This window comes from Falco peregrinus, chromosome 5 (genome assembly GCF_023634155.1).
Source record: "Falco peregrinus isolate bFalPer1 chromosome 5, bFalPer1.pri, whole genome shotgun sequence".
In the NCBI taxonomy this organism is placed as follows: domain Eukaryota; kingdom Metazoa; phylum Chordata; class Aves; order Falconiformes; family Falconidae; genus Falco; species Falco peregrinus.
In genome coordinates this window covers 2,480,254-2,505,330 of record NC_073725.1, presented here as the reverse complement: position 1 = coordinate 2,505,330, position 25,077 = coordinate 2,480,254, and the positions used below count along the sequence as shown (strand labels likewise).

The 25,077-nt window shown below is 57.4% G+C and overlaps 1 protein-coding gene across 1 annotated transcript; it reads left to right on the top strand.

Annotated features, from left to right (window-relative positions):
* The first annotated feature begins 5,722 nt into the window (after positions 1–5,722).
* Positions 5,723–13,250, top strand: LOC114012095 (coiled-coil domain-containing protein 81-like). The gene is made up of 12 exons (XM_055803613.1): positions 5,723–5,801; positions 6,538–6,599; positions 6,826–6,979; positions 7,255–7,511; positions 7,906–7,991; positions 8,428–8,516; positions 8,632–8,749; positions 9,140–9,272; positions 9,716–9,844; positions 10,152–10,297; positions 10,585–10,710; positions 11,234–13,250. The coding sequence occupies exons 1-12, from the start codon at positions 5,723–5,725 to the stop codon at positions 11,298–11,300; spliced, it is 1,446 nt and encodes a 481-aa protein (XP_055659588.1). The 3' UTR covers positions 11,301–13,250.
* The last annotated feature ends 11,827 nt before the right edge of the window (positions 13,251–25,077 follow it).

Below are 25,077 nucleotides of genomic sequence, written 5' to 3'. Positions count from 1 at the left end.
GCGTGTCAACATCCACAATAGCTCTGATGCTAGAAGCAGCACTTTTTTCCCGAAAGGGCACTATATCGGTTATCCATGTCAACAGCCATAACCCAATCAAAGGGTTCTTCCAAATCGGCAACGACAAAGCAGATGCCGCTGCAAAAGGGTTGTGGACACTGAAAGATGCCCGCCAATTACATGAGTCCCTCCACACTGGAGCTAAAGAGTTAGCAAAGAGATGTGGGATCTCGGCCACTGACGCGAAACATATAGTAGCTACATGTCCCCACTGTCAAAAAGCACCATTGTGGTCTAGCGGAGTCAACCTCAGAGGTCTTAAAGCCTCCGAGGTGTGGCAGACAGATTTTACGCTCTGCCAATTGCTAAAACCTCGAGCATGGCTAGCAGTAACTGTAGACACATATAGCGGGGTGATCGTAGCGACACACCTTAAAACTGACGCTAAGGCAACCATCCAACATTGGCTAACAGCCATGGCGTGGCTTGGCATCCCTAATCAGATCAAAACGGACAACGGTTCGAATTTTGTGTCTAAATCAGTCCAGGCATTCACTCTGAAATGGGGTATTACTCTGATACACGGCATCCCATATAATAGTGCAGGACAAGCCATAGTCAAACAAGCAAATCAAACTCTGAAATCTAAATTAGAGGTATTAGCAAAAACAGAAGGTTTTACCAACGTCATTCCCTCAAGGGACCAGGCACGCTTATTAGCGACAGCCCTATTAGCTTTAAACCAGTTCCCCAGGGGAGACGAGGTGAATAGCCCTGCCCAGAAGCACTGGGCCACTCGAGCACTAGAAGAAGGTCCGTACGTCATGATCAGAAATGAGCTAGGAGAGTGGGAACAAGGGTGGGAATTAGTTCTGACAGGGCGAGGGTATGCTGCAGTCAGAAAAGATAACAGAATCAGATGGTGTCCACTTAAGTCTATCAAGCCAGACCTTCAGAATAAAACTAATGAAAACTGTGAGTTTTTATCTGCAGGACCGGATCATCGGACACCCCCGTAACCCGTATACCCTGGTGACAAGAGAAGACGACGAGTCAGCAAGCGGCCTGTCTGCATCTGAGGGCTCTGCACCGGCAGAGTCCAGACAACGGCAAAACAGCTCCCGCAAGGCGGGGCTGTGATGTTTTTGTGTGATCTCAATTTTGGTGTTCATAACGGCGTCTAGCGGCTTGTATGAACATCAGCTGTGGGAATGGGTACTAGCGAGATGGGAGGACCAAAAGATACTGCAAAGGATTGTTACCCCGGGATCCCCTAGTTTCCAAGTATATCTCTGTGACCTAATCCTCTCAACTCCCTGTTTGAACACTATAATGTATTATATGTGTCCCAGCTCTAACCCCGGCAAATCTTACTGTAATGTCCCTTATCAGTATTACTGTTCTCGCTGGGGCTGTGAAACCATCGCAAGGTAGCATGGAAGGTAGCAAAACCAGACCCGTTTCTTAAGACCAGTTGGGGACCAACAGGCTGCACCCCTAGGAGACCAAGTGGGATGGGAAGGACAGTATGCCGAGGGAAATGTGACTGCCAATATATTTTCTTAAACATAACCAATGAAAACGACCTAGGATAGACCATCGACAAAACTTGGGGCATTAGATACTGGCATTAGATACTGGCAACCCGGCACAGATAGGGGGGGACTGTTTTTTATTAAAAAACAGGAAGTAAAAAGCGGAACAGCAATTGGCCCCAACGTCGTGATCAAAAGCGATAACCAGCAAAGAAAAGAAAACTTTCAGACTGCCATGCCCGCCCCAGCCGATCCCTTACTAACCAAGCAGATAGTTCCCTCAAGCCAACCTAACATGAACTCTCACCATTTACCCGAAAAGCCCTTTTTTAGCGTATTAGATGCCACCTTTCGGTCACTGAATCAGCCAAACCAGGATCTCATGAATTCTTGTGGGTTATGTTATGACGTCTATCCCCCCTTCTACGAGGGCATTGCCCTCGATGCTTTCTTTGACTATTCATCAGATAGCAATCCAACCCAGTGTAGGTGGGATACACCATGGAAAGGAGTTACCTTGAACCAAGTCAGGGGCCTGGGCGTATGTATTGGTAATGTCGCCCTAGCAAGCCAGGATAGTGCTGTCTGTGCAAGAACCGTTGCGGTTGACAAGACCCGTAAATGGGCGATCCCATCCGCACCTGGAATGTGGATCTGCCATCAATCAGGAGTAACCCCCTGTGTGTCCCTCAAAATTTTTGACGATTCTGCTGACTTTTGTGTACAAATTCTGATTGTTCCTAGGATCCTATACCATCCAGAAGAAGAAATGTACCGCTACTGGGGAGAAGCCAATAGCAGGCTTCAAAAAAGAGAAGTGCTGACAGCTGTAACAATAGCAACGCTGCTTGGTTTGGGAGCAGCCGGTATGGCCATGGGAGTGACCTCCCTAGTGACCTAGCGACGAGGTCTGTCTCAACTGCAAGTGGCCATCGATGAAGACCTATAAAAAATCGAGAAATCCATTACCTTTTTAGAGCAATCCCTCTCCTCGCTATCAGAGGTTGTTTTGCAGAATAGACAGGGATTAGACCTCCTGTTTATGCAACAAGGAGGCCTTTGTGCTGCCTTGAAAGAGGAATGTTGCTTCTATGCTGACCACACTGGAGTAGTTAGGGATTTGATGGCCAAATTGAGAGAGAGATTGACTCAAAGAAAAAGAGACAGGGAAGCCCAACAAGGGTGGTTTGAATCATGGTATAACCAATCTCCGTGGCTAGCCACCCTGATATCCACCTTGGTAGGTCCGATTGCAATAATCCTGCTGACACTGATCTTCGGACCCTGTATATTAAACAGGCTCGTGTCCTTTGTCAAGAGCAGGCTGGAAAGGGTCAACATCATGTTTGTGGAACACCAACAACTGCTTTAAAAATGTACTTGATCAGTATTTCCCCTGATTCTCCCTGGCTCTCCCCAAATATCCCAAGCTACACTCCATTACCCCCAGTCGTTTCCCAAGTGCCAATTGCTCAGTGTGCCTTATCTTTGTACTCCTTTTTTAGAAATATTTTTACGATTTTAGCCTGTTTAGTTAAACATGCGGGGGGGGAATGTTGCTAGGTAGGGCCTGGTGGCCGGAAGATCTCGCGCTGTACGGAAACATAGGGCCCCCCTCCAGCTAGCCAACAGCTTTTAGTTTATAATGTAAGCAGACGGAAGTGACATTGTAAACCTAGGCTATATAGTGTCGCGTCGTTCAGCAATAAACGCTATTTGCCATCCACCACATTGGTGTCTGCGAGCTGATGGACCGCGCGGCCAGGGGTCGGCCGCCGTGCACTTCCTGAGCCAGGTCACCGCGTGCCCATGAAGGCAACAGGGAGAGGCAACGCAAAAGTGAATTTGTGTAATTAAAGATGGAATAGCCATCTTTGCTGCCTTTCTCATGCAGCGTAAAATAAGACCAAGACTGAGGGGTTGGCTTCTGGTGCTTTAGCTGTGGCAGCATGAAAAATGAGGAGGAGTGTGATAAGAAACTAATAATTTACGTTCCAAGCACAGACTCACACCAGTGTAGAGGGAAATTTGTGCCAAAAACTCCTACTAACTCAGAAAGGCACACAATCTTTTATTGCACAAATTATTAATGACCAGAAAATAAATGACTCTGTAATCAGATCGGTGCTGCTGACGCTTTTAATTTCTTCTTTCATTTGTATAAATTCTAAAGCCAGTGGAAAGGGACAGTTGTGTGTTGTGGTTAGCATAATGCCTGCTTTGTGGTTTGTTCAGGCGACATAATGCAACCCAAAGCAGTGGGAAAGCTTTGTATACAGACAGACACAGGACCTGTGGGAGCTGGGTGTTTCGGAACTCCCACTGTAATACTATAGGTTGTGGGATGGGCCAGCCTGAGGAAATCTTGCTGCAGCCACAGACTTACTGGGCACAGATTTTCCCAGCTGTGAGCTCTCAGCATCCTCCTCCTCCTCCACGCTGCCTTAACCATCCTGTGCCTGGCTCCTCTGCCCTGGGTGCCTGCAGGCAGAGCCTCAGCCCTGCTGCGCTTTGCAGAGGAGCTGCTGGTGGGCAGAGCTGTCTCTCTGGAGTGCTGCCCGCTTGCCATGAGCTCCCTCCATGGCAGGAGCCCGGCCCAGCTCAGCAGCAGGGAGTAGCCCAAGGCAGCCCTTGCTCTGCCCCTCTGGGCTCCCTCCAGGTGTCCCTGGGGCTCCAGGGGAACCTGCTGTGCAAAAGGCAGAAAAAATCTCTGATGATCCCTTTCTCACACCTCCTTGCCAGCAGTGTCATTACTTGGGCATAAGAATTGCCTTCCATTGCCCTTCATTAGGCAGGACACCCAGGCAGGGCCAGGGAGGGATCTCCTTTACCCCTGGGGAGGGAAGGGATTCAGCTCTGTCAGTTTAGGTGTCTCATCCTGGTCTTCAGTCCTGGGGCCAGACAGGGACTCTGCTCTCTCCCATGCACACCGCAGACCCACACATGCCACAAAAGAGGAGGCATTCCTCTTGCCTCTGTTTGTGGGGGCACAGAAGGCCCCTGTGTGTGACCTCCTTGTCTCAGCTCTGAGGCTGGCTAATGGAGATGGAGGGCAGCAGCGAGCTGCTCAGACACAAGCACCTCGAGACCTGTGAGGTGATAGAGGTGGCCCAAGATACGTGCAGGTAACTGCAAGCTCTCATGGAGCCACTCTGAGAGACCGGGAAATGACTGGAGGCATCTTCTTGGAGGTCTCTGGGCATGTCCTTTGGCTGATTGAATGACAGCAGATGCCAAAACTTAGGGCAACTGAACCTTTTGCTACTCGTGATCTTCAGGGCTTCATCACCCACAGCAGGAACTTGGAAAGACAAATGCCATACACCATCCTCCCCACCTTGCTCCTTCTTTCACCAACTTTTATTGCTGAACACGGCCAGCTGGGGTCGGCTGTCCTGGCTCTGTTCCCTCCCAGCCTCTCTCCCCTCCCCAGCCTACACGCTGGTGGGTCAGCAGGAGTAGCAGAGGCAGCCTCGATGCTGTGCAAGCACTGCTCACCGACAGCTGTTACTGGGACTGGTTTGGTCACAGATCCAACACATGGCACCATATGGGGTGCTGCAGAGAAAACGGACTTCGTCCCAGCCCAAAGCAGTGCGGTGAAGCCCATCGTTACTCCTGCCATGCAAGTACACACTGGAGGGGCTGCTGCATCCCACAGGCCTTCAATCACATCTCTTGTAAGTGCCCAGCCACAGCCCACCCCACAGCCCACCTGCCCGAACAGGCTCCCAGTAGCAGAGACATGTTGGTGTAGAGGGGGGTTTTGGAAACAGACTGGGGAGAAGGCAGGTAACTCTTTCTTGGGACAAGAGGGGAAATCCATCTCCTCTCTCACCAGCTGTGGCCCCGCCCTGCAGGTGTCATAATGCACCTTCAGATGATGCGGACTGATGTCACAGGGGAATGTTCCACATCACAGGGTTGTCTCCCCAGTGCCATGGTGCTGCTGGCACATCCCGGCGAGGCCTTGGGCACTGCTGAGGGGGTGCCCACCGCTCCCCTTCAGAGCTGCTCCACAGCCAGGGACGGGGTCAGGAGGTAGCGGGCTTGCGCCAGGGGACCCTTGCTGACAGGCAGGAGCCTTGCCTGCAGGCAGAGGAGCAGCGGCACGTTGGGGCACAGTTTTGGATGAGGAGCCACAAAGAGCATCCCCTTCCCTGAGCTGAGGACAAGCAGCAAGCACGATGGAGGTCTGCTGCACAGTGGCACTCAGCGTGGAGCTCAGCAGCTTATTCCGAACGCTCCTGCTTCTCTCCACCATGGGTAGGGGATTCCGGAGTTTCTTCCTGAGAGGTTGCGCTGGGGCTATCCACTGTCAAATGTTGCGACTGCTGGGCTGATGGGGTGGCTGGACAGGGCTGGGGGCTGCCAGAGGGTCCCGCTGGGCTTGGGGAAAGATGGGGCAACCACGACTGCTGGGTCATGGTGCTGTGGCTGTCCTCAGCCCCGAAGATCCTGTGGGCACAGTGTGGTCCCTGGCGAGGGGGCCATCCAGAGTCAGGTTTCTCTGGGAGCTGGTACCTCTTGGGGTTCTGGCTCTGGGATGAAAAGGGGTCTGCGTCCTGGGGGCTGGGGTGTCCTAGAGCTCCCACAGGGCTCTGACGAGGTGGCTGGAAATGCCTGTGCTGTAAAACAGCCCTTTACCTTGAACTAGTCTCCTTTAGGAGAATCTCTGCTCCTTTCCATGGGATCCTCTTGTGCCACCAGGCTGGCAGATCATGTCCGAGGCTCTGGGGTAACCATGCTTTTCTGGGCGTTACATGGCCACAGCCCTGGTCCTGAATCCCTTCCCACATCCCCATTTCTGCCCCAGCCCTTCCCCAGGAGCAGAGTAAGGCTGGCAGTCTGAAACCGGGGCACAGCCCAGCTCTGCAGCCATTGCTGTGTTTGCCTGGCCAGGTGGTGGCCACCTGCACTGTCACCCCCTGGGTGAGGAGCTTGCCGAGAGGCTGTGAGCTGGCTGTCTCGGAGCATGACACTTCTTTCCTTTGCTTTCCAGAGGTTGTGGCTATCTGGGATGCTGTGTCTGCATACATCCTGGGACAGCTGAAGCTGGGCAAGGTCTGTTGGGATCCTGGTCCCCTTTTTGCCCTGGAAAGCGTGGGCCCTGGGAGCAATCCCTCCCTAAGCATCAAGGCAGCACGCTGAGACAAGCCTGTGTGTTCACCACTGCTACTTGGTCAACCAGGAGAGAAACCATATTCAGATCTAGTCTGAGAAAGCATTTGGCACGTGATAGAGTTTCGCTCATCCCTGTGGTCAGCATTTGTGTTGTTTTCCTGGGCAGGGGGTCCTGGTCACAGGACTCGGGACCTTTGCTACGGTGCAAGAGCGATTCCAAGGTGAAGAAGAGGTGTACGTGGTTCGAAGACCCATCTTCAAGCTGGACATTGCTGAGATATCTCTGCGGGAGCTAGCGTTCCCCACAGAGGTTATACCTGGTGAGAAGGCAACAGCCACCCTTCTCTTCCCCCTGCCCTGTTTGGGAGTGGGATGCATGCTCTCTGCACTTCAGAAAGGGTGCAGAGAAATGAGGATTTCAGTATTTCTCTGGAGAGAATTCCCTCCAAAGTTAGGCGGACAGCTTGAGCTCTTCCAAAACTAAACACTCCCCAAGAACTGTTTCCATAAACGACCTTTTCTCTGGCATTCTGTTTCGAATTTTACATGGAAATCCAGCCGGCTCTGCCAGTGACGATGTTCCTCCTCCTTGCAGACGATGTCAAGATCGAGCCGCTGAACTACAGATGGCTATCGCAAGCCACTTCCTTCCCACAGCATGTGGTGCAGAGCTGTGTGCAAGAGACCATACTCTTGTACTCTTTCCAGCTGAGGAACAGGCAGCACCTTGCCTTCGCCTTCAAGGACATTGGCGTTCTGTCCTTCACCGATGATGTCCTGTGCATGCGGTTCTATCGCGACTGCGTCACAGGGCTGGAGAGCAAGGCCAGCTGGATTGCGCTGCTCAACACTGTGAGTTGCTCAGGCTTTGAGGGTGATGCAGTGACTTTGGGAAGCCTCTTGAAGGGTGAGCAACCCGATGGCTGTTGGGCAGCCTGCACGTGGCAGGCCAGTCCGACACCTTTCCACGTGCTCACCTGCACTGACTTCTCCATTGGGAAAGAAGTTTTATTCTGAGCTTCTGAGTTCTTGCCCTACAGAAAGGCTGGCAGCGTTACTGCGCAGTCTCAGTGTTTGCTGTGCAGCTTCTCCAGAGCAGAGCAAGGGCTCATGTTCACGGAGGAAGATTTGGAGGAGGGGTTAGGAGAAGTGGCTTCCTTTTGGAGCAGGAGGCAGGTTTGCTTCCTTTGGGAGCCAAGAGCAAAGTGCCTTGGAAACCTTCTAGCAGCTCTGTGTCACTTTACAGAGGCTGTGGATGCCCAGTGCAGCTGCCTCCGGTGGAGAGACCAGCACTCGGGGGATGCAGGCTGCTCCTGCCCACGCCTTCCCCAGGTGAGTGCGTTTCCTCTGCAGCCCTCGACTGACCGAGCGGGCGGATTCCCAGCTCCTCAGGAGTGCGCCTTCCGGGGCTCGGCGTTGCATGTTGAGTCTGGGAGGGGGCCTGACCTGAAGGGGCTGGTTTCTGGTTAACGTACGATGAGTTGGGGTTACACGTGTGTTCTCCTGGAGTGGCCGGGCAGTGTCATTGCGTTTCTCGTGCCCAGCCTGCCCGTCACTCCTGTCAGAGAGAGCCAGCTGCACACAGGGAGGACTTTAAGCTACATCGTCTGTGTTGGGGGGAGATTGCTAATTAAACCCATGCGTGGCTGCATGGCCATGAGGAAAAGGGGTGCCATGCCTCACACGAGAGTCGTGAGGATTAGTGCTGGGAAGCTGCAGAGGGTAGGGGTCACCCTTCTTCAAGCCTGTGTTATCATTTACTGCCCAGGTTTCGCTTTACGGTGGTCAGCAGAGCAGTGGCCAAGGCTTTGTCCGCCTGGGCCAAGAAGGCTGCAGCAAAGTCCAGGCTCAGACAAGGTATGGGAACAGGTCTCTGCTGCCCAGCTGAGGCCCTGCCCCGCGCTGGGTGACCACAGCTCCGTCAAAAGGCACTCCCCAGGGGGCTGCTCTGCAGAGTTTCTTCCTTTGCCAGGGGCAGAGGCGCATCGTGGCAAGCTGCTGCAGAGACGGACGAAGCTTTCCCTTCCTGCACTGCCAAGTCAGGGGCCAGGCACAAGACAGAAAGACATGGGCAAGAAGACTTCTGAGAGGTGAGACCCTGGTGGGAAGGGATGAAAGGGATCCTGCACCCGTGGAGGAGAGACATCCCCTCCGGACACTCCGGCTGCAGGGATGCGGCAAGGTCCCTGACACGTGCCGCATGGCTCTTATGTGCTTGTTTCCCCTGCTGTGGGCCCCTCCCTGGGGAAGGTGGTGGATGCTGAGTGCACCCCACGTCCCTGTGGTTCCCTTACGAAAGAGCTGAGGTGCAGTCATCCCCCGTCCATCTGAGGGGGCTCAGGAAAGGCTCCCCGCTGCCAGCAGAGATGGCCCCACCTCCCGCGCTGCTTCTGCCAGCCTGGGGAGCTTTGGTACCAGCCAAAAGCGGGAGACCAAGCTGCCCCGTGCTCATTCTGACTGCTCCTGGTGCCTCTTTGCAGTGTGCTCCCCCCGTGTCCAGGCAGCTCCCCCAGGATGAAGGAGGCAGGCAAGGCAGGCAGGCAGGAGCCCGCTTCTCCAGCCAAGCCCACCTCTACACTCCCATCCTCAGACGACTGCCAGAGAGTGCTGCAGGTATGTGCCTTGCTGTAGCTACCGCGCTGCTGGGGACTCGGCAAAAGCCTCTTTGTGCAGAGAGCCAGCCTGATAGGACTCCTTGAAATGCACTCCTTGTCAGGTGTCTGTCACCTCCTTCAGATCTTCTTCATGAAAAGGAAGGTGTTGCACACCCTCCCCACATGCCGTTGCCCCCTGGGTTGTCACAAAACTCTTTCTCCTGGCCCAGGGGCTATGGGAGATGCCCAAGTCCTTTCTCGGCTGTTCACAGGGGAGGGCTTTGGTCGCAGCTGTGTTTGCCAGGAGCCTAGAATGACCCCACAGCCCCCGTTCTGTTAGGGGCAAAGCCTTGCCAATCGACCAGCTGAGGCAAGGGGCAGCAACACGGGTCAGACTCAAAGGACACCCGTTCCAGGAGCTGAGACTCATCGTGCCTTCTGCTGCCTTGCCATCCCCTCCAGGAGGTCTGGCAACTGTCTGCAGAGTGGGAGCAAGTGAGGCCCAAGTGGCAAGTGCATCTTGAGCAAGCAAAGGCAGAGTGGGCGGCGTGGGAAGCCTGGTCTGCGGGGAAGGACCGACAGCCGCCCCAGGTACGGGCAGCGATTGACACCGCTGAGAGCAGCAGCGACCCTCTCCTTCGGGGCACCCAGGGCGGCAGGTCTCCAGAGGAGGGGAGCAGGACAGACACCCAGCTGCAGGGCAGGGCTTTGCCTGCTCATGCTCGTAAGGGAGAGACTGGCAGCAGGATGCAAGCGGCAAAAGCAGCCGTGATGATGGGCACGTGGTGCTGGGTCTCCCGGCTGCCAGGTCCTGCTGCAGGCTCCTTTCAAGATGTCCTCTGGAAAACTTCACCGGTGGTTGCCATCTGCTTTGCTGAGAGTGTCTCCTCCTTGGCAGGCACTCGGCACTGGAGGCACATGGACTCCCCACCCTCCAGCCCAGCCCAGGAGAGAGGCAGTCAAGGAGAGGTGGAGAAAGGCTCCAACCCGTCTCCCAGCAGAACAGAAGACAGCAGCAACCCCGCTGCAGAGACTCCAGCCCGAGTAAGTGTGTGCTGGCTCTCGCCACAGCCTGGGGCAGCCACATAGCTGTGAGCCCACAGACGTGTCCACATCCCACGTTCCTGCATCCTGGGGTTGCATAGGACACCCTCTGGTGTCTCCTAACACGGGCATGGCCTGGGTTACCCCACAGTTCACGGCCCAAAGCTCATGACCGGCTGCAAGGGTGGGTACCCATGTGTCTTGGTGGGCACAGGGGCTGGACGAGGGGAGAGGCAGGTGGGGTCTGCAGCAGAGGCTGAGGAGACAATGTTTCCCTGTTGTTGCAGCCACCTTTCCCCACGAGCGGTCCAGGTCCTCAGAAGGCTGGAGCCATACCTTGAGCGCAAGGAAATATTCAAGTACGTCGCTGAGAACAGGAGGCGGCTTCAAGAGCAGCAGAAGCAGCTCCCCTGGTAACAGTCTCCAAAGAGACCCCTCCACTGAGGCCAGCCCTGGGGGAAATGGGGGATTTCCCTGACGGCCCTCGTGAGACAGAAGCAGGTTCAGGAGGCTGGCCTTGCAGTGGACCTCCCTGACACCCAAGGGCCTGCCTGGACACCCAGAACCGGCTTTCCATGTGGGATGTAAAAGGCCTGGCAGAAGGCAGAGGGTCCCTCTGATGGCAGGCTCTCCCCATTCCAAACCAGGGAGCATGTCCTTCCCAGGCAGAGTCTTGCCCCAAGACACCTATCCCCAAGCGGGGACACCAGCAGGGGACACTCCAGGTCTCGGCCCCAGGGGACTCAGCCCCAGGCTGGGCAGTTGCGCCTGGGCCCCTCTCATGGCCTTGGGCACAAGGCGCCTCTCCTACTTCACAGGCACCTTGCGGCTTCATTGCAAGCACACCCCATCCCAGGTGGCCTGAGCTAAGCCTGCAGGAGTTCTCTGCCTTCTCCCTGTCCATACGGTCACACACTTCTCTTTCTTCCTCCCTAGCACCAGATGCTGGTACCGCAGCAGAGGGGAAGGTGCCGGGAGCAGCGGCTGTAGCAGTGGCTGTTAGCCAAGGGGCCGGGAGGCTTCTCACCTGCCAAGATCCACCTATAAATACAAAACCTGGAGTCCTGGGGTGGTTCCCAGATGGACTGACTGGTCTGTGCCCGGTGATGGATTGCTCTACAGGCATTATACACACCCCATGTGTGATCTCACATCTGCTGGTAGGGGCAGGAGGGAATAAAGTGCACACACGCTCCCCAGCATGAACATTCTGGCACTTCCCAACACACAGGCAGCACGACAGGGGAAGCTCTCACCCTCTTCCCAGGAAAGCAGCAGAGCTGGTGCCTCCCTCATGTGTCTGCATGCTCGTGCATGCAGCGTGGGGAACCATCAGCAGGGCCACAAGTCTGTGTGTTTACAGGGCTGTGAATGCACTGGCACCACAGCGGTGCAGTGGGTGGCTGGCACAGCCGGAGGGCTGTGGTGGGGGGACGTGGGCTCTGCAGGAAGGGCTGTCCAGGAAGGCAAGGAGGTGGGCTTGCCTCTTGCTCGTGCTGGGACAGGAGCCAGCTAATGGATCAGGATCAGCAGGTAGACCAAAGTGGGTGCCATGTTATCAGGTATCTGCTGAAGGTGCCTGCATCTGCGATGGCACCTGCATCTTCAATGGCATCTCCATCATCAATTGCATCCTGAAATTGCATGTCTCCAACCGTCCCCCATTGGCAGGCTGGGGACAGCATGTGCATGACAGCTGGGGATGTCCTGGAGGGTGGCACTTCCCTGGGCCCCAGGAGGGTCCCCTGGTGCTGCACTGCCCCATGGCCATGTGCCCTGGGGCTGGGGGCTTGGCCATAAGCCTTGTGCGGGGGGGACGGCGTGTTCTGGGGACTGTGCCTGGCACAGTGGGATTTTGCCTCTCATGCTGCAATACCAGGTTAGAGCTGCCCACTGCTGTCATGACTTCTCCCAGCCTTGGCTCACCCCATCACCCCAAACCTCCGCCAGGCCCGTGGGTGCACGCATCTTGCTTGCAGGTTGGGGCAAGGGTGTTTGTTACTTCCATGGCATTTCACACAATTTTTGGCATCACGGCGTGAAAGCATCAGCCAAGCAAGAGCTGTTTACCATATTAAGTATGTCTAATGAGGGCAGACGTGGTATGCACAGGTTTCTCTTTTTTTTCTTTCCGTTTCCATTTTCTCGCCACCCTCCCCACCCTCCCCAGCATCTTCAGATAAGAATATTACCATTCAAATAATCAAACCACTCTGGCCAGGCATCTTATGGACAAGATGCCTTTGTAAAAGGAGCCTCTTGGGGCACAGGAACTCTTCAGCCACGTTCCTCTAACCCAGCCCGCTGACTGCGGCATTTGGGGAAGCGTAACAGAATGCCATGTGCCCAAGCACAGGAGCTGTAGCTGAAGCATGTGAGTGAGGAACGGGAGGCAGAGGCAGACCCTGCTTGACATCCAGCTGCCAGGATCCTTCATTCCCAGGGTGGCATTGGGTGCTGCCAGCTCCTGTGGCCGGGCCCTGCAGCCAGCTCAGCCGGGAGGGAACTTTGCACCTACGCCTGTCAGATGCCAGCTGGAGGAACAGCACTAAAGGAGACTTGGACCCAAGCTGACTTTGTCCTGGGCGGCGAGGTTGTGGTAAGACAAGGAGATCCAGCACCGCACTGGTAGCTGGTGCCAGGGAAATGGTGCTGGAGCCCCAGTGGTCCTGCTGTGGCAGGGGCAAAACTGGCTGCTCCCAGCAGGGCAGGGGCAAGGTGAGATGCCCTGAGCAGGGCAGGGACAAAAGTCAATGCCCCCCACATGGGGCAGAAGCAAAGCTCGCCACCCATATTTGAGCAGTGGCATAGAGAGCCCCCTGAGCAGGGCAGGAGTCAATCCAGGTCCCCTGTGTGGACAAGGGGCAAAAGCTGCCTCCCCAGGGCTGGGAGGGGAAACACCAGCCATCCCCAGAGGCACGTGATGAACAAAAGCCACCCAAGCAAGGCCGTGGCCAAACTGGAGGTCCCAAGCAGAGAGTGTATCTTGGGGGGGGGGGGGGGGGGGGGGGGGCAGATGAAATTTATCAGCAGTGAACCTGTCAGAGCCCAGGTGCTTTGCTACATGAGTGTCATGGGCTTGACATCCTGAACAGTGGGCCAGCGAAAGCCAGCTGGGCTGAGCTGCCCTTCGGAATAACTCGGCTCCTTCTCCGGCTCCTTGCTTGGCTACCTCTTGCCAAGCATTTATCACTGATCCTCTTCTTGCATCCTCACTCAAGGGTAAGTTGGATTTGACTTTTGGGAGAGATCCTAGAGGAGGTAGATCGGGCATAAAAGTGTAGGTTGGTCTCTACCTCCCAAGCTGTAGGCTGAGCTCTTCCACATTTATACGCTGGCCAGAAGGTCACTATGGGTAGAGTTGTGTTTGCTAATTTTTATTTCTTTGCCGTAGCCTAGGCTAGGTAAGCTGGGAGGTGGCAGTCCGAGGTGTTGAGCTCACCCTAGACTGAGCAGAAGCCCACCTTAGATGGTGGGGGAGGAAGGGAGACTGAAAAAGGAGCCTGTGCTCACACGTGCACAAACTTGTGTGCTGGCCCCATCCCTTCCCCTTGGACAGGAAATTCACCTCCCTCTCAAAATATAGCTTGGGGTGGGAATGGTGGGGACTGGAGACCATTGGGATAGGAAACCATCATGGGGCTGAGAAACCATCACTGTGATGGGAAACCATGGAGGGGATGGGAAATCAGCATGGAGGACAAGGAATCGTCAGCAGGATGGGGAATCATTGGGGTGGGAAGTTGGTATGGCATGAAAAGTCACAGGCTGCTGCGTGCTGCACATCCCTGCCCAACTGTCGTGATCCATCAGGCTTGCCACCTGCTACACAGAGCAGGGAATCCAATTCACCAGTTACGGAACCGGGTGGCTCAAACCAACACTGGGACTCACCCTGTGATGAATATGATTGCTTTCATAAACACCATAAATCAATACCCACCAGCAAACCACTACCCCTATTAAATAGAATGGAGACAGCGATCATACATTGATCACCCTTGATTTCGTCCTTTGGGCTGTGTTCCCTTTGAGACGCAGGGTGTGAGCGAGGCAGGGCTCTGAGGTATGCACAGGAGGGATCGAGAGCCTCAGAAAGGAGAAACTCCCCAGCCTGCGCTCGGTCCTGCTCTCTCCTATGGTTTCCATGGCAGTTTCCCTTCTTCAGCACAATTCTTCTTTTTCGCTTTTTCCAACCAACAGCCTGAACCTCACACCCAGCCCTCTGTTGTGTGCAGGCAGGAGAGATATACCATAGAGGGCATCCTGCCCCATCCTCCTCTGTGAGCTTGGCGCCAGGACACCATGTAAGGCCACGTTGCCCACCCTGGACCTGGCAGAGGCTCTGTCTGCTACTGCACAGCCAAGGGAGGCAGCACCTGCAGCGGGTGAGGGGGCTGCCGCACCTCACAGACACAGGGAACGCAACCACTGGTGTCCTTTGGCAGCAGGGATTGCTGGCTGAGGCCATGATGCGGGGTGTTGCAGGCCAGGGGCCCGCAGCACGCAGCTGCCCCTCACCCTGCTGGGAGCCGGCACAAAGCCCTGTCAGCCTTGCACTGGTGGTGGAGCAGTGGCAGCAGCTGGAAGCACTAGAGGCTGAGCTGCAGGAACTGTGGCTTTGCACCCAACAGCAGCATGACTACACTGCTGCTATAGCCTGGCAGCTGAAGGCGGCTTTGGAGAAGCAGCGGCAGCTCCTGTTGGAGCAGATGCAATACGAGTGGGAGCAGCAATGGGCTAAAAAGGTGTGGTGGTTACAGGAGCTAAACCTTTGGCAGCAGGTGGCTGAGACATGCCAGCTGCTGCACTGGAAGGAGGCTACGCTCCGCAAGGGATGGGAGCTGCTGTGGCAGCAGTGTGCCACTACCATTCGCCAGCCGCAGGACCTGCAGCCACAGTGTGCCGACAAGAGGGTGAAGACCAGCAGGAGCGGCAGGGGAGCCTGAAGCAAGCTCGAGCACGTAGCCAGCAAGGTACACAGGGAGATGGACATCTCCCAGCCAAGAAGATGTCACCTGCGTACCCGTGCTGGGGCAGCAAACACTGCTGTAAAGCCTAAAGATGTCCCCGGGAGCTGCTCCCAGCTCTGCCTGGGAGCTGCTGCTGTCAGATTCACCCACTAGCAAGCAGTTCCTGGTGCAGGAGTGATAACTGCGTGGAGGAGAACGAGTCTGGGTGTCTAATACCAAGGTCTCCAACATCAGCTGAGCAGCGTTTATTTTAATGGTTTGGTTTTCTTTTTTTCTCCCCAGGAGTTTCCATAGTCCCCCAAAGCCATTTTCTGTCAGAAAAGGTGCAGGCATGTGCACGAGACAGCCGTTTCTCTGTGTTGTAACTGGGAACAAAGGCAGCTTTTCTTTTCATTCCAGCTCGAAAGGGAGCACAGAGCGTCAGCCCCAGGGAGGCAGCCCTGCTCCCTCGTCCTGGCTGTGGGTGTGAGCCCTTGCACGCTCCACCTCTGGAGGAAAGGCACTGAGGAAGAGCAGCCTGGGAGGGACCTCCCAGAGCCGGCTGGGGAGAGGGCTGGTCACCCCGCGGCCCATGGCGACTGCCGGGAGCAGCTCGGCGTGGCCAGTGGCCTCTGGGCACGGGCCTGCGGGCCTCCCCTGCGTTGCTGTAGGCGGGCACCGGAGCGTCCCCAGGCCTGGGCGCCCTGTGTGGGAGCCATGCCTGGGGACAAGGCCCCGGGCGGTGGCACCCAGAGCTGCTGCACACACACAGGACTGAGCTCTGCAGAGGCTGCTGGCACCGGGGGGATGTGGGAGGTGCGGGCTCGGGCCTGCTGGGGCCTCTGTGAGGGGCAAGCAGGGGCTGCCCCACGCCGGGCACAGCCGGGCACAGCCGGGCACAGCCAGTCCCCGCCAGGTGTGGGTGTGAGCGTCTCCACAGCAACCGCAAGGGCTTTGTGATGCAGGCGGCGCACCATGCCCAGAGGTCATTGTGATACGGGTCCCCATGGCGACCCCGCGGGTATTTAAGGAGCCAGAGCCCTGGGGTGCCCACTCCCAGGAGAGCCACTCCCTCAGGAGGCAGCATCTCCCCTGGGTGACCATGGCCGGTTGTCGGCAGACGCCGCCGAAGATGCCCACGCAAGAGGAGGCAAACGCCCGCCCCCAGCCCAACAGCAGGCTGCCGGGCCTGCAGAACCAGCGCCAGGTGAGGGACGGGGCAGGAGGGGGAGGCCGGTGGTGGGACGGGGCCACGCGGAGCTGCCTTAGTGCCAGGGCCGGGCTTGCCGCCACTGTGGGGGCCGCTGTGCCAAGGCAGCCGCCTCCAGTCCTTGACTTCTCCTCCTCCTGCCCGCAGATGGGCCACAGGCGGCCGCTGGCAGCGCCGCAGGACAGCCAGGGACAGGCTTCGTCCCCCCATGGGAACAGGCTGCGACGGCTCCCCTGCCCACAGAGCTCGCAGGCCGCTGGGAGCCGACGCGCACAGGTAGGGAGCCCGAGGGAGACCGGGACAAACGTCTTCCCGAGTCCAGGAGCTGCCGACCGGCAGGCGGGAGCTGCAGGAGGGGACGGGAGGGCCCGGTCACATAGCAAACTGAGCCCCACAAGCCGTGCCTGCAGGCTGCCCGGGCATGTCGGGGATGCTCCCAGGAGTCACTGTGGGCCATGGCCGGAGCAGTGCGCTCCCCAGCCAGCTCTGGGAGCCGAGCGGCAACTCCCTGTGGGGCCGAGTGCTGCCCTGGGGGCTGGCAGGGGAGCCGGCACAGGGGCTTTTCCAGCTGGGACACGGGGGCACGGGCGAAGGGCCACAGTCACGCAGCCTCTCTCCTCGCATTCTCTTGCAGACGGACAGCACAGCATGCAAGGTGACAATGCCCTCTGTCAGGGTGAGGCGCGAGGAGACAGCCCGTCTGCCAGCAAGGCAGGCAGCAGCACCACAGAAGGTGCACGCAGCTCGGGCACCAGGAGCTGCCAGAACTTGCTGCAAGCTCCCGCCTCTGCCAGCAGCAGCCTATGCAGCTTCTGGCCAGGGCAGGGGAAAGGCCAGCAGCACTGCAACCGGCAGACACCGACAGCTTGTCCCATCTACTCGGGGCATCCCTGGTGAGCAGGGGAAAGCCACCAGTGCGCAGAGCAGGAGCCATGCCCCACGCAGCCCTGCAGCCAATGCCACAGCTGTCTCCCAGCCCACCCGCACCCGCTGCCTCCAGAACCAGCTGCAGCAGGAGATGGCACTGTCCACCCAAGCCATCCTGCAGCGGTTCAAGCGCGAGCTGCCTGCCTCCCCCTGCACGGCCCAGCCCGAGGGCTCTCCTGGCCACCAGGGCCATCAGGGGACGCAGAGCTCCTGCTCCTCTGGCAGAAACAGGCCCCACACCTTGGCGGCCCTGCAGGAAGGACCAACAGAAAGCCACAGTGCTGGGCCACAAGCAACGTGCCAGGCTGTGAGAGGTGCTCAGCTCCGGGTGATGGAGCGGGAGGACTTGATGCTGCCTGGCAGCGCATGCAGCCATCTCCTGGAGCAGAGCAGACACCTGCAGCGTCTTCTGAAAGACCTGGAGAGGCAACAGAGTTCCTCAGAGATGGAGAGCCGCCTCCTGGGAAAGGACGGTTCTCCAAGAGCGTGCAAGGAGGCAGGGAGACTGCAGCAGAAGAATGCTCAACTAGCTGCCCTCACCTTGCGGCTGGGAGAGCGAGCCAGGCAGCTGCAGGTGACCATCCATCGCCTGGTCAATGCTCGCGGGCCACTGCCCATCCAGCGCTCCGCTGAGCACCTGTGCCCGCCATTGCTTCCTCAGCCGAGGGGTGGGGAAACGGGAGAGCCCACCAGAGCTCTGCTGGCACGGGACAAGCGGCACGACTTGGCACAGAAGGCAGCTGAGGGGCTGGAGGCCCGAGCGGCTGCAGATGAAGAAGGATCCTCTGATGTGAGCACCCCCGGGCAAGCTTGTGAGGAGTTGCAGGTGCAGCTCGCCAAGGTGACAAATGAAAACACCCACCTGGCTGAAGAAAACGCTCGCCTGCGTGGGCAGATGGCTTTGACAGAACAGGTTCAGGCTGAAAATGCCAACCTGAAAGGGCAGCTAGCGCGACTGGCAGAGGAGCGAGACTCTACTATCCAAGCAACCATCTGTCTTTTTACCCGGCTGGAAGCGGCCGAGCGCGAGCTGAAAGCCGTGAGGGACAGGGCAGAAAGGAGTCAACAGCTGGAGAGGGAACATGAGGAGACAAAGCTGGCCCACAGGGAGCACAGAGAATCCCTGCGGGCATTCCCTGCCCATCTGAAGGAACTCAGTGACTGGTTTGAGAATCTAAAGAAACGCCGCCAGCAGCTGTTTCAGGAACTGGAATGGCTGGAAGGAGAAAGATCCAACAGCACCGTTTCCAAGCCGCAGCAGGCTAACCTGGGAGCAGACAAGGAGTCCGTCCTGCTGGAGGCTATGAGAAAACAACCGGCAGAGCTGCGAGCATTCATCGCTCGTTACAGCTATGATCCTTTTGATGGTCCCAACGAGCGGCCTGAGCTGGAGCTTCCGCTAGTTGCTGGACAATACGTTTACGTCTTTGGAGACGTGGATGGAGACGGTTGGTACGTGGGAGAGCTGACCGACGGCACAAGGGGATTGATCCCCTCTAATCTCGTTGAGGAAGTTCCAGGTGACGGGCAACCTGATGACACCACAGTCTCCCCAGAGACAAGTGATTGGTGGCAGGGCATAGATGACGTCTGTCCTGTCTTCTCATAGAGCTTCTCATTAAACCTCTTTTAATGACCTCTCTGTGTAATCTCACTCCCTGTCCTGTTTGTCTGTGAGCTGAAGGGACTCTGTGCCTGCTATGGGGGACGTGGCGGGGGTGGACTGAGTGCCAGCTACTGGAGTCAACCCGAGGCCGTAGGCAGCTCTGGCTTGTGGTGCCAGCTACTGGTGTGCGTCCCAGCGCAGCCAGTGGAGTGAGGGGGGGTCCGAGTGCAGCTACTGGAGCCAGTGGGGATCTCAGCCATCAGGCACTAGGGGTGGGATTGGTGTGCGTCCTGAGAAACCACAGGGTATTTGCACTACAGTAGCATGTGCAGTAAAGAAAACTGGTCTTGCAGTTTGATCCAACACTGCATCTGCAAACAAAACGAGGCGGAGGCATGAGCAACATGGATGGAAACCTCACCTGCCACACCAAAGTTACGCCACGGAAACTTCCCTTTTTGTCACCTTCCTCGGGTTTGGTAAATCTTTTGCTGAGTCTGAAGCAAAGGCCCGTTGCCTCTTCCTGCTTCTAACAGCTAACGTCTGGGTTTCACAGGCTGCTTTGTTGTGCGGCACCGCTTGCACCCCAGAGTTGCCTTCATAAATGCATCCTTGTACTAGGAAAGGAAAATTGCCTGTCATGCCAGTCATACCACTGTACTACCCTACCCGCAGGGCAACAGACCGCCCTGCTTGTAAGAGGATTTAATACAGGAAATAATCCTCAAGTATCTGGGTGTTTTAACAGTTTAACCACGTGCTCGCAGTCTGACTGCTGACACAATCTCACAAGAAAAAATATTAAGGGGGCTAAATCTGTGTTTCAAAAAAAGTGGGGTTTCTCTTTCCTTTCCTGAGAAATCTTGCTCCCTCTACGTTTCTGCCCTGTCATTTCATCTAGCAGCTTCGAAGAAGGGCTTCCCGGCCAGCTATTTTGATGTCATGGTGAGCTCTGAGATGTTTGAGTTTGTTCCTTTCACGCCCCCAGAACTTGGAGTCCTGTGGCTACAACAGCATCTCTGCTGCGGTACAAAACCAGGGCCCTTGCCAGGTCCTCACGATAACGCACTTGATGGGCAAGGTGAACACGTTATTTTACACAGCTTCAGAAATCTCACTGCATTGTTGCCTGCGAAAAGCCACTTTCCTTTTGGCATTTGAGACACCTTTGAACACTGGCCATAGAGCCCTGTGGCAACCTCTAGGCCTGGGGGAAACCTGCATTAGGGAGGAAATGCCTTAAGAGGAAACTCCCCTTAAGCTTTGAGTGTTGCTCTGTAGAAGGAAGAGAGTTGCCTTATTGCCCCAGGATGGGGTAGGGGAGCCCGGAGGCAGCGGTGCCTGAGCCTGGGACAGGGTTCTCCAGCCTGGAGGCCAAAGCTGTTGCTGGGACTCTTCCCTCCAGCCTCCTGCCTGGTCCCTGCAGGGGGCCGGGGACCCGTGCTGGGGCAGCAAACACTGCTGTAAAGCCTAAAGATGTCCCCAGGAGCTGCTCCCAGCTCTGCCTGGGAGCTGCTGCCGTCAGATTCACCCACTAGCAAGCAGTTCCTGGTGCAGGAGTGATAACTGCGTGGAGGAGAACAAGTCTGGGTGTCTAATACCAAGGTCTCCAACATCAGCTGAGCAGCGTTTATTTTAATGGTTTGGTTTTCTTTTTTTCTCCCCAGGAGTTTCCATAGTCCCCCAAAGCCATTTTCTGTCAGAAAAGGTGCAGGCATGTGCACGAGACAGCCGTTTCTCTGTGTTGTAACTGGGAACAAAGGCAGCTTTTCTTTTCGTTCCAGCTCGAAAGGGAGCACAGAGCGTCAGCCCCAGGGAGGCAGCCCTGCTCCCTCGTCCTGGCTGTGGGTGTGAGCCCTTGCACGCTCCACCTCTGGAGGAAAGGCACTGAGGAAGAGCAGCCTGGGAGGGACCTCCCAGAGCCGGCTGGGGAGAGGGCTGGTCACCCCGCGGCCCATGGCGACTGCTGGGAGCAGCTCGGCGTGGCCAGTGGCCTCTGGGCACGGGCCTGCGGGCCTCCCCTGCGTTGCTGTAGGCGGGCACCGGAGCGTCCCCAGGCCTGGGCGCCCTGTGTGGGAGCCATGCCTGGGGACAAGGCCCCGGGCGGTGGCACCCAGAGCTGCTGCACGCACACAGGACTGAGCTCTGCAGAGGCTGCTGGCACCGGGGGGATGTGGGAGGTGCGGGCTCGGGCCTGCTGGGGCCTCTGTGAGGGGCAAGCAGGGGCTGCCCCACGCCGGGCACAGCCGGGCACAGCCGGGCACAGCCAGTCCCCGCCAGGTGTGGGTGTGAGCGTCTCCACAGCAACCGCAAGGGCTTTGTGATGCAGGCGGCGCACCATGCCCAGAGGTCATTGTGATACGGGTCCCCATGGCGACCCCGCGGGTATTTAAGGAGCCAGAGCCCTGGGGTGCCCACTCCCAGGAGAGCCACTCCCTCAGGAGGCAGCATCTCCCCTGGGTGACCATGGCCGGTTGTCGGCAGACGCCGCCGAAGATGCCCACGCAAGAGGAGGCAAACGCCCGCCCCCAGCCCAACAGCAGGCTGCCGGGCCTGCAGAACCAGCGCCAGGTGAGGGACGGGGCAGGAGGGGGAGGCCGGTGGTGGGACGGGGCCACGCGGAGCTGCCTTAGTGCCAGGGCCGGGCTTGCCGCCACTGTGGGGGCCGCTGTGCCAAGGCAGCCGCCTCCAGTCCTTGACTTCTCCTCCTCCTGCCCGCAGATGGGCCACAGGCGGCCGCTGGCAGCGCCGCAGGACAGCCAGGGACAGGCTTCGTCCCCCCATGGGAACAGGCTGCGACGGCTCCCCTGCCCACAGAGCTCGCAGGCCGCTGGGAGCCGACGCGCACAGGTAGGGAGCCCGAGGGAGACCGGGACAAACGTCTTCCCGAGTCCAGGAGCTGCCGACCGGCAGGCGGGAGCTGCAGGAGGGGACGGGAGGGCCCGGTCACATAGCAAGCTGAGCCCCACAAGCCGTGCCTGCAGGCTGCCCGGGCATGTCGGGGATGCTCCCAGGAGTCACTGTGGGCCATGGCCAGAGCAGTGCGCTCCCCAGCCAGCTCTGGGAGCCGAGCAGCAACTCCCTGTGGGGCCGAGTGCTGCCCTGGGGGCTGGCAGGGGAGCCGGCACAGGGGCTTTTCCAGCTGGGACACGGGGGCACGGGCGAAGGGCCACAGTCACGCAGCCTCTCTCCTCGCATTCTCTTGCAGACGGACAGCGCAGCATGCAGGGTGACAATGCCCTCTGTCAGGGTGAGGCGCGAGGAGACAGCCCGTCTGCCAGCAAGGCAGGCAGCAGCACCACAGAAGGTGCACGCAGCTCGGGCACCAGGAGCTGCCAGAACTTGCTGCAAGCTCCCGCCTCTGCCAGCAGCAGCCTATGCAGCTTCTGGCCAGGGCAGGGGAAAGGCCAGCAGCACTGCAACCGGCAGACACCGACAGCTTGTCCCATCTACTCGGGGCATCCCTGGTGAGCAGGGGAAAGCCACCAGTGCGCAGAGCAGGAGCCATGCCCCACGCAGCCCTGCAGCCCATGCCACAGCTGTCTCCCAGCCCACCCGCACCCGCTGCCTCCAGAACCAGCTGCAGCAGGAGATGGCACTGTCCACCCAAGCCATCCTGCAGCGGTTCAAGCGCGAGCTGCCTGCCTCCCCCTGCACGGCCCAGCCCGAGGGCTCTCCTGGCCACCAGGGCCATCAGGGGACGCAGAGCTCCTGCTCCTCTGGCAGAAACAGGCCCCACACCTTGGCGGCCCTGCAGGAAAGACCAACAGAAAGCCACAGTGCTGGGCCACAAGCAACGTGCCAGGCTGTGAGAGGTGCTCAGCTCCGGGTGATGGAGCGGGAGGACTTGATGCTGCCTGGCAGCGCATGCAGCCATCTCCTGGAGCAGAGCAGACACCTGCAGCGTCTTCTGAAAGACCTGGAGAGGCAACAGAGTTCCTCAGAGATGGAGAGCCGCCTCCTGGGAAAGGACGGTTCTCCAAGAGCGTGCAAGGAGGCAGGGAGACTGCAGCAGAAGAATGCTCAACTAGCTGCCCTCACCTTGCGGCTGGGAGAGCGAGCCAGGCAGCTGCAGGTGACCATCCATCGCCTGGTCAATGCTCGCGGGCCACTGCCCATCCAGCGCTCCGCTGAGCACCTGTGCCCGCCATTGCTTCCTCAGCCGAGGGGTGGGGAAACGGGAGAGCCCACCAGAGCTCTGCTGGCACGGGACAAGCGGCACGACTTGGCACAGAAGGCAGCTGAGGGGCTGGAGGCCCGAGCGGCTGCAGATGAAGAAGGATCCTCTGATGTGAGCACCCCCGGGCAAGCTTGTGAGGAGTTGCAGGTGCAGCTCGCCAAGGTGACAAATGAAAACACCCACCTGGCTGAAGAAAACGCTCGCCTGCGTGGGCAGATGGCTTTGACAGAACAGGTTCAGGCTGAAAATGCCAACCTGAAAGGGCAGCTAGCGCGACTGGCAGAGGAGCGAGACTCTACTATCCAAGCAACCATCTGTCTTTTTACCCGGCTGGAAGCGGCCGAGCGCGAGCTGAAAGCCGTGAGGGACAGGGCAGAAAGGAGTCAACAGCTGGAGAGGGAACATGAGGAGACAAAGCTGGCCCACAGGGAGCACAGAGAATCCCTGCGGGCATTCCCTGCCCATCTGAAGGAACTCAGTGACTGGTTTGAGAATCTAAAGAAACGCCGCCAGCAGCTGTTTCAGGAACTGGAATGGCTGGAAGGAGAAAGATCCAACAGCACCGTTTCCAAGCCGCAGCAGGCTAACCTGGGAGCAGACAAGGAGTCCGTCCTGCTGGAGGCTATGAGAAAACAACCGGCAGAGCTGCGAGCATTCATCGCTCGTTACAGCTATGATCCTTTTGATGGTCCCAACGAGCGGCCTGAGCTGGAGCTTCCGCTAGTTGCTGGACAATACGTTTACGTCTTTGGAGACGTGGATGGAGACGGTTGGTACGTGGGAGAGCTGACCGACGGCACAAGGGGATTGATCCCCTCTAATCTCGTTGAGGAAGTTCCAGGTGACGGGCAACCTGATGACACCACAGTCTCCCCAGAGACAAGTGATTGGTGGCAGGGCATAGATGACGTCTGTCCTGTCTTCTCATAGAGCTTCTCATTAAACCTCTTTTAATGACCTCTCTGTGTAATCTCACTCCCTGTCCTGTTTGTCTGTGAGCTGAAGGGACTCTGTGCCTGCTATGGGGGACGTGGCGGGGGTGGACTGAGTGCCAGCTACTGGAGTCAACCCGAGGCCGTAGGCAGCTCTGGCTTGTGGTGCCAGCTACTGGTGTGCGTCCCAGCGCAGCCAGTGGAGTGAGGGGGGGTCCGAGTGCAGCTACTGGAGCCAGTGGGGATCTCAGCCATCAGGCACTAGGGGTGGGATTGGTGTGCGTCCTGAGAAACCACAGGGTATTTGCACTACAGTAGCATGTGCAGTAAAGAAAACTGGTCTTGCAGTTTGATCCAACACTGCATCTGCAAACAAAACGAGGCGGAGGCATGAGCAACATGGATGGAAACCTCACCTGCCACACCAAAGTTACGCCACGGAAACTCTTCCCTTTTTGTCACCTTCCTCGGGTTTGGTAAATCTTTTGCTGAGTCTGAAGCAAAGGCCCGTTGCCTCTTCCTGCTTCTAACAGCTAACGTCTGGGTTTCACAGGCTGCTTTGTTGTGCGGCACCGCTTGCACCCCAGAGTTGCCTTCATAAATGCATCCTTGTACTAGGAAAGGAAAATTGCCTGTCATGCCAGTCATACCACTGTACTACCCTACCCGCAGGGCAACAGACCGCCCTGCTTGTAAGAGGATTTAATACAGGAAATAATCCTCAAGTATCTGGGTGTTTTAACAGTTTAATCACGTGCTCGCAGTCTGACTGCTGACACAATCTCACAAGAAAAAATATTAAGGGGGCTAAATCTGTGTTTCAAAAAAAGAGGGGTTTCTCTTTCCTTTCCTGAGAAATCTTGCTCCCTCTACGTTTCTGCCCTGTCATTTCATCTAGCAGCTTCGAAGAAGGGCTTCCCGGCCAGCTATTTTGATGTCATGGTGAGCTCTGAGATGTTTGAGTTTGTTCCTT

Bases quoted from the DNA above. Each gene is read 5' to 3' on its own strand.
- LOC114012095 (XM_055803613.1), top strand. From the start codon at position 5,723: ATGGAGGTCTGCTGCACAGTGGCACTCAGCGTGGAGCTCAGCAGCTTA. The intron at 7,512-7,905 runs GTGAGTTGCTCA...GTCACTTTACAG, and splicing joins GGATTGCGCTGCTCAACACT to AGGCTGTGGATGCCCAGTGC. The intron at 8,750-9,139 runs GTGAGACCCTGG...GCCTCTTTGCAG, and splicing joins GGCAAGAAGACTTCTGAGAG to TGTGCTCCCCCCGTGTCCAG.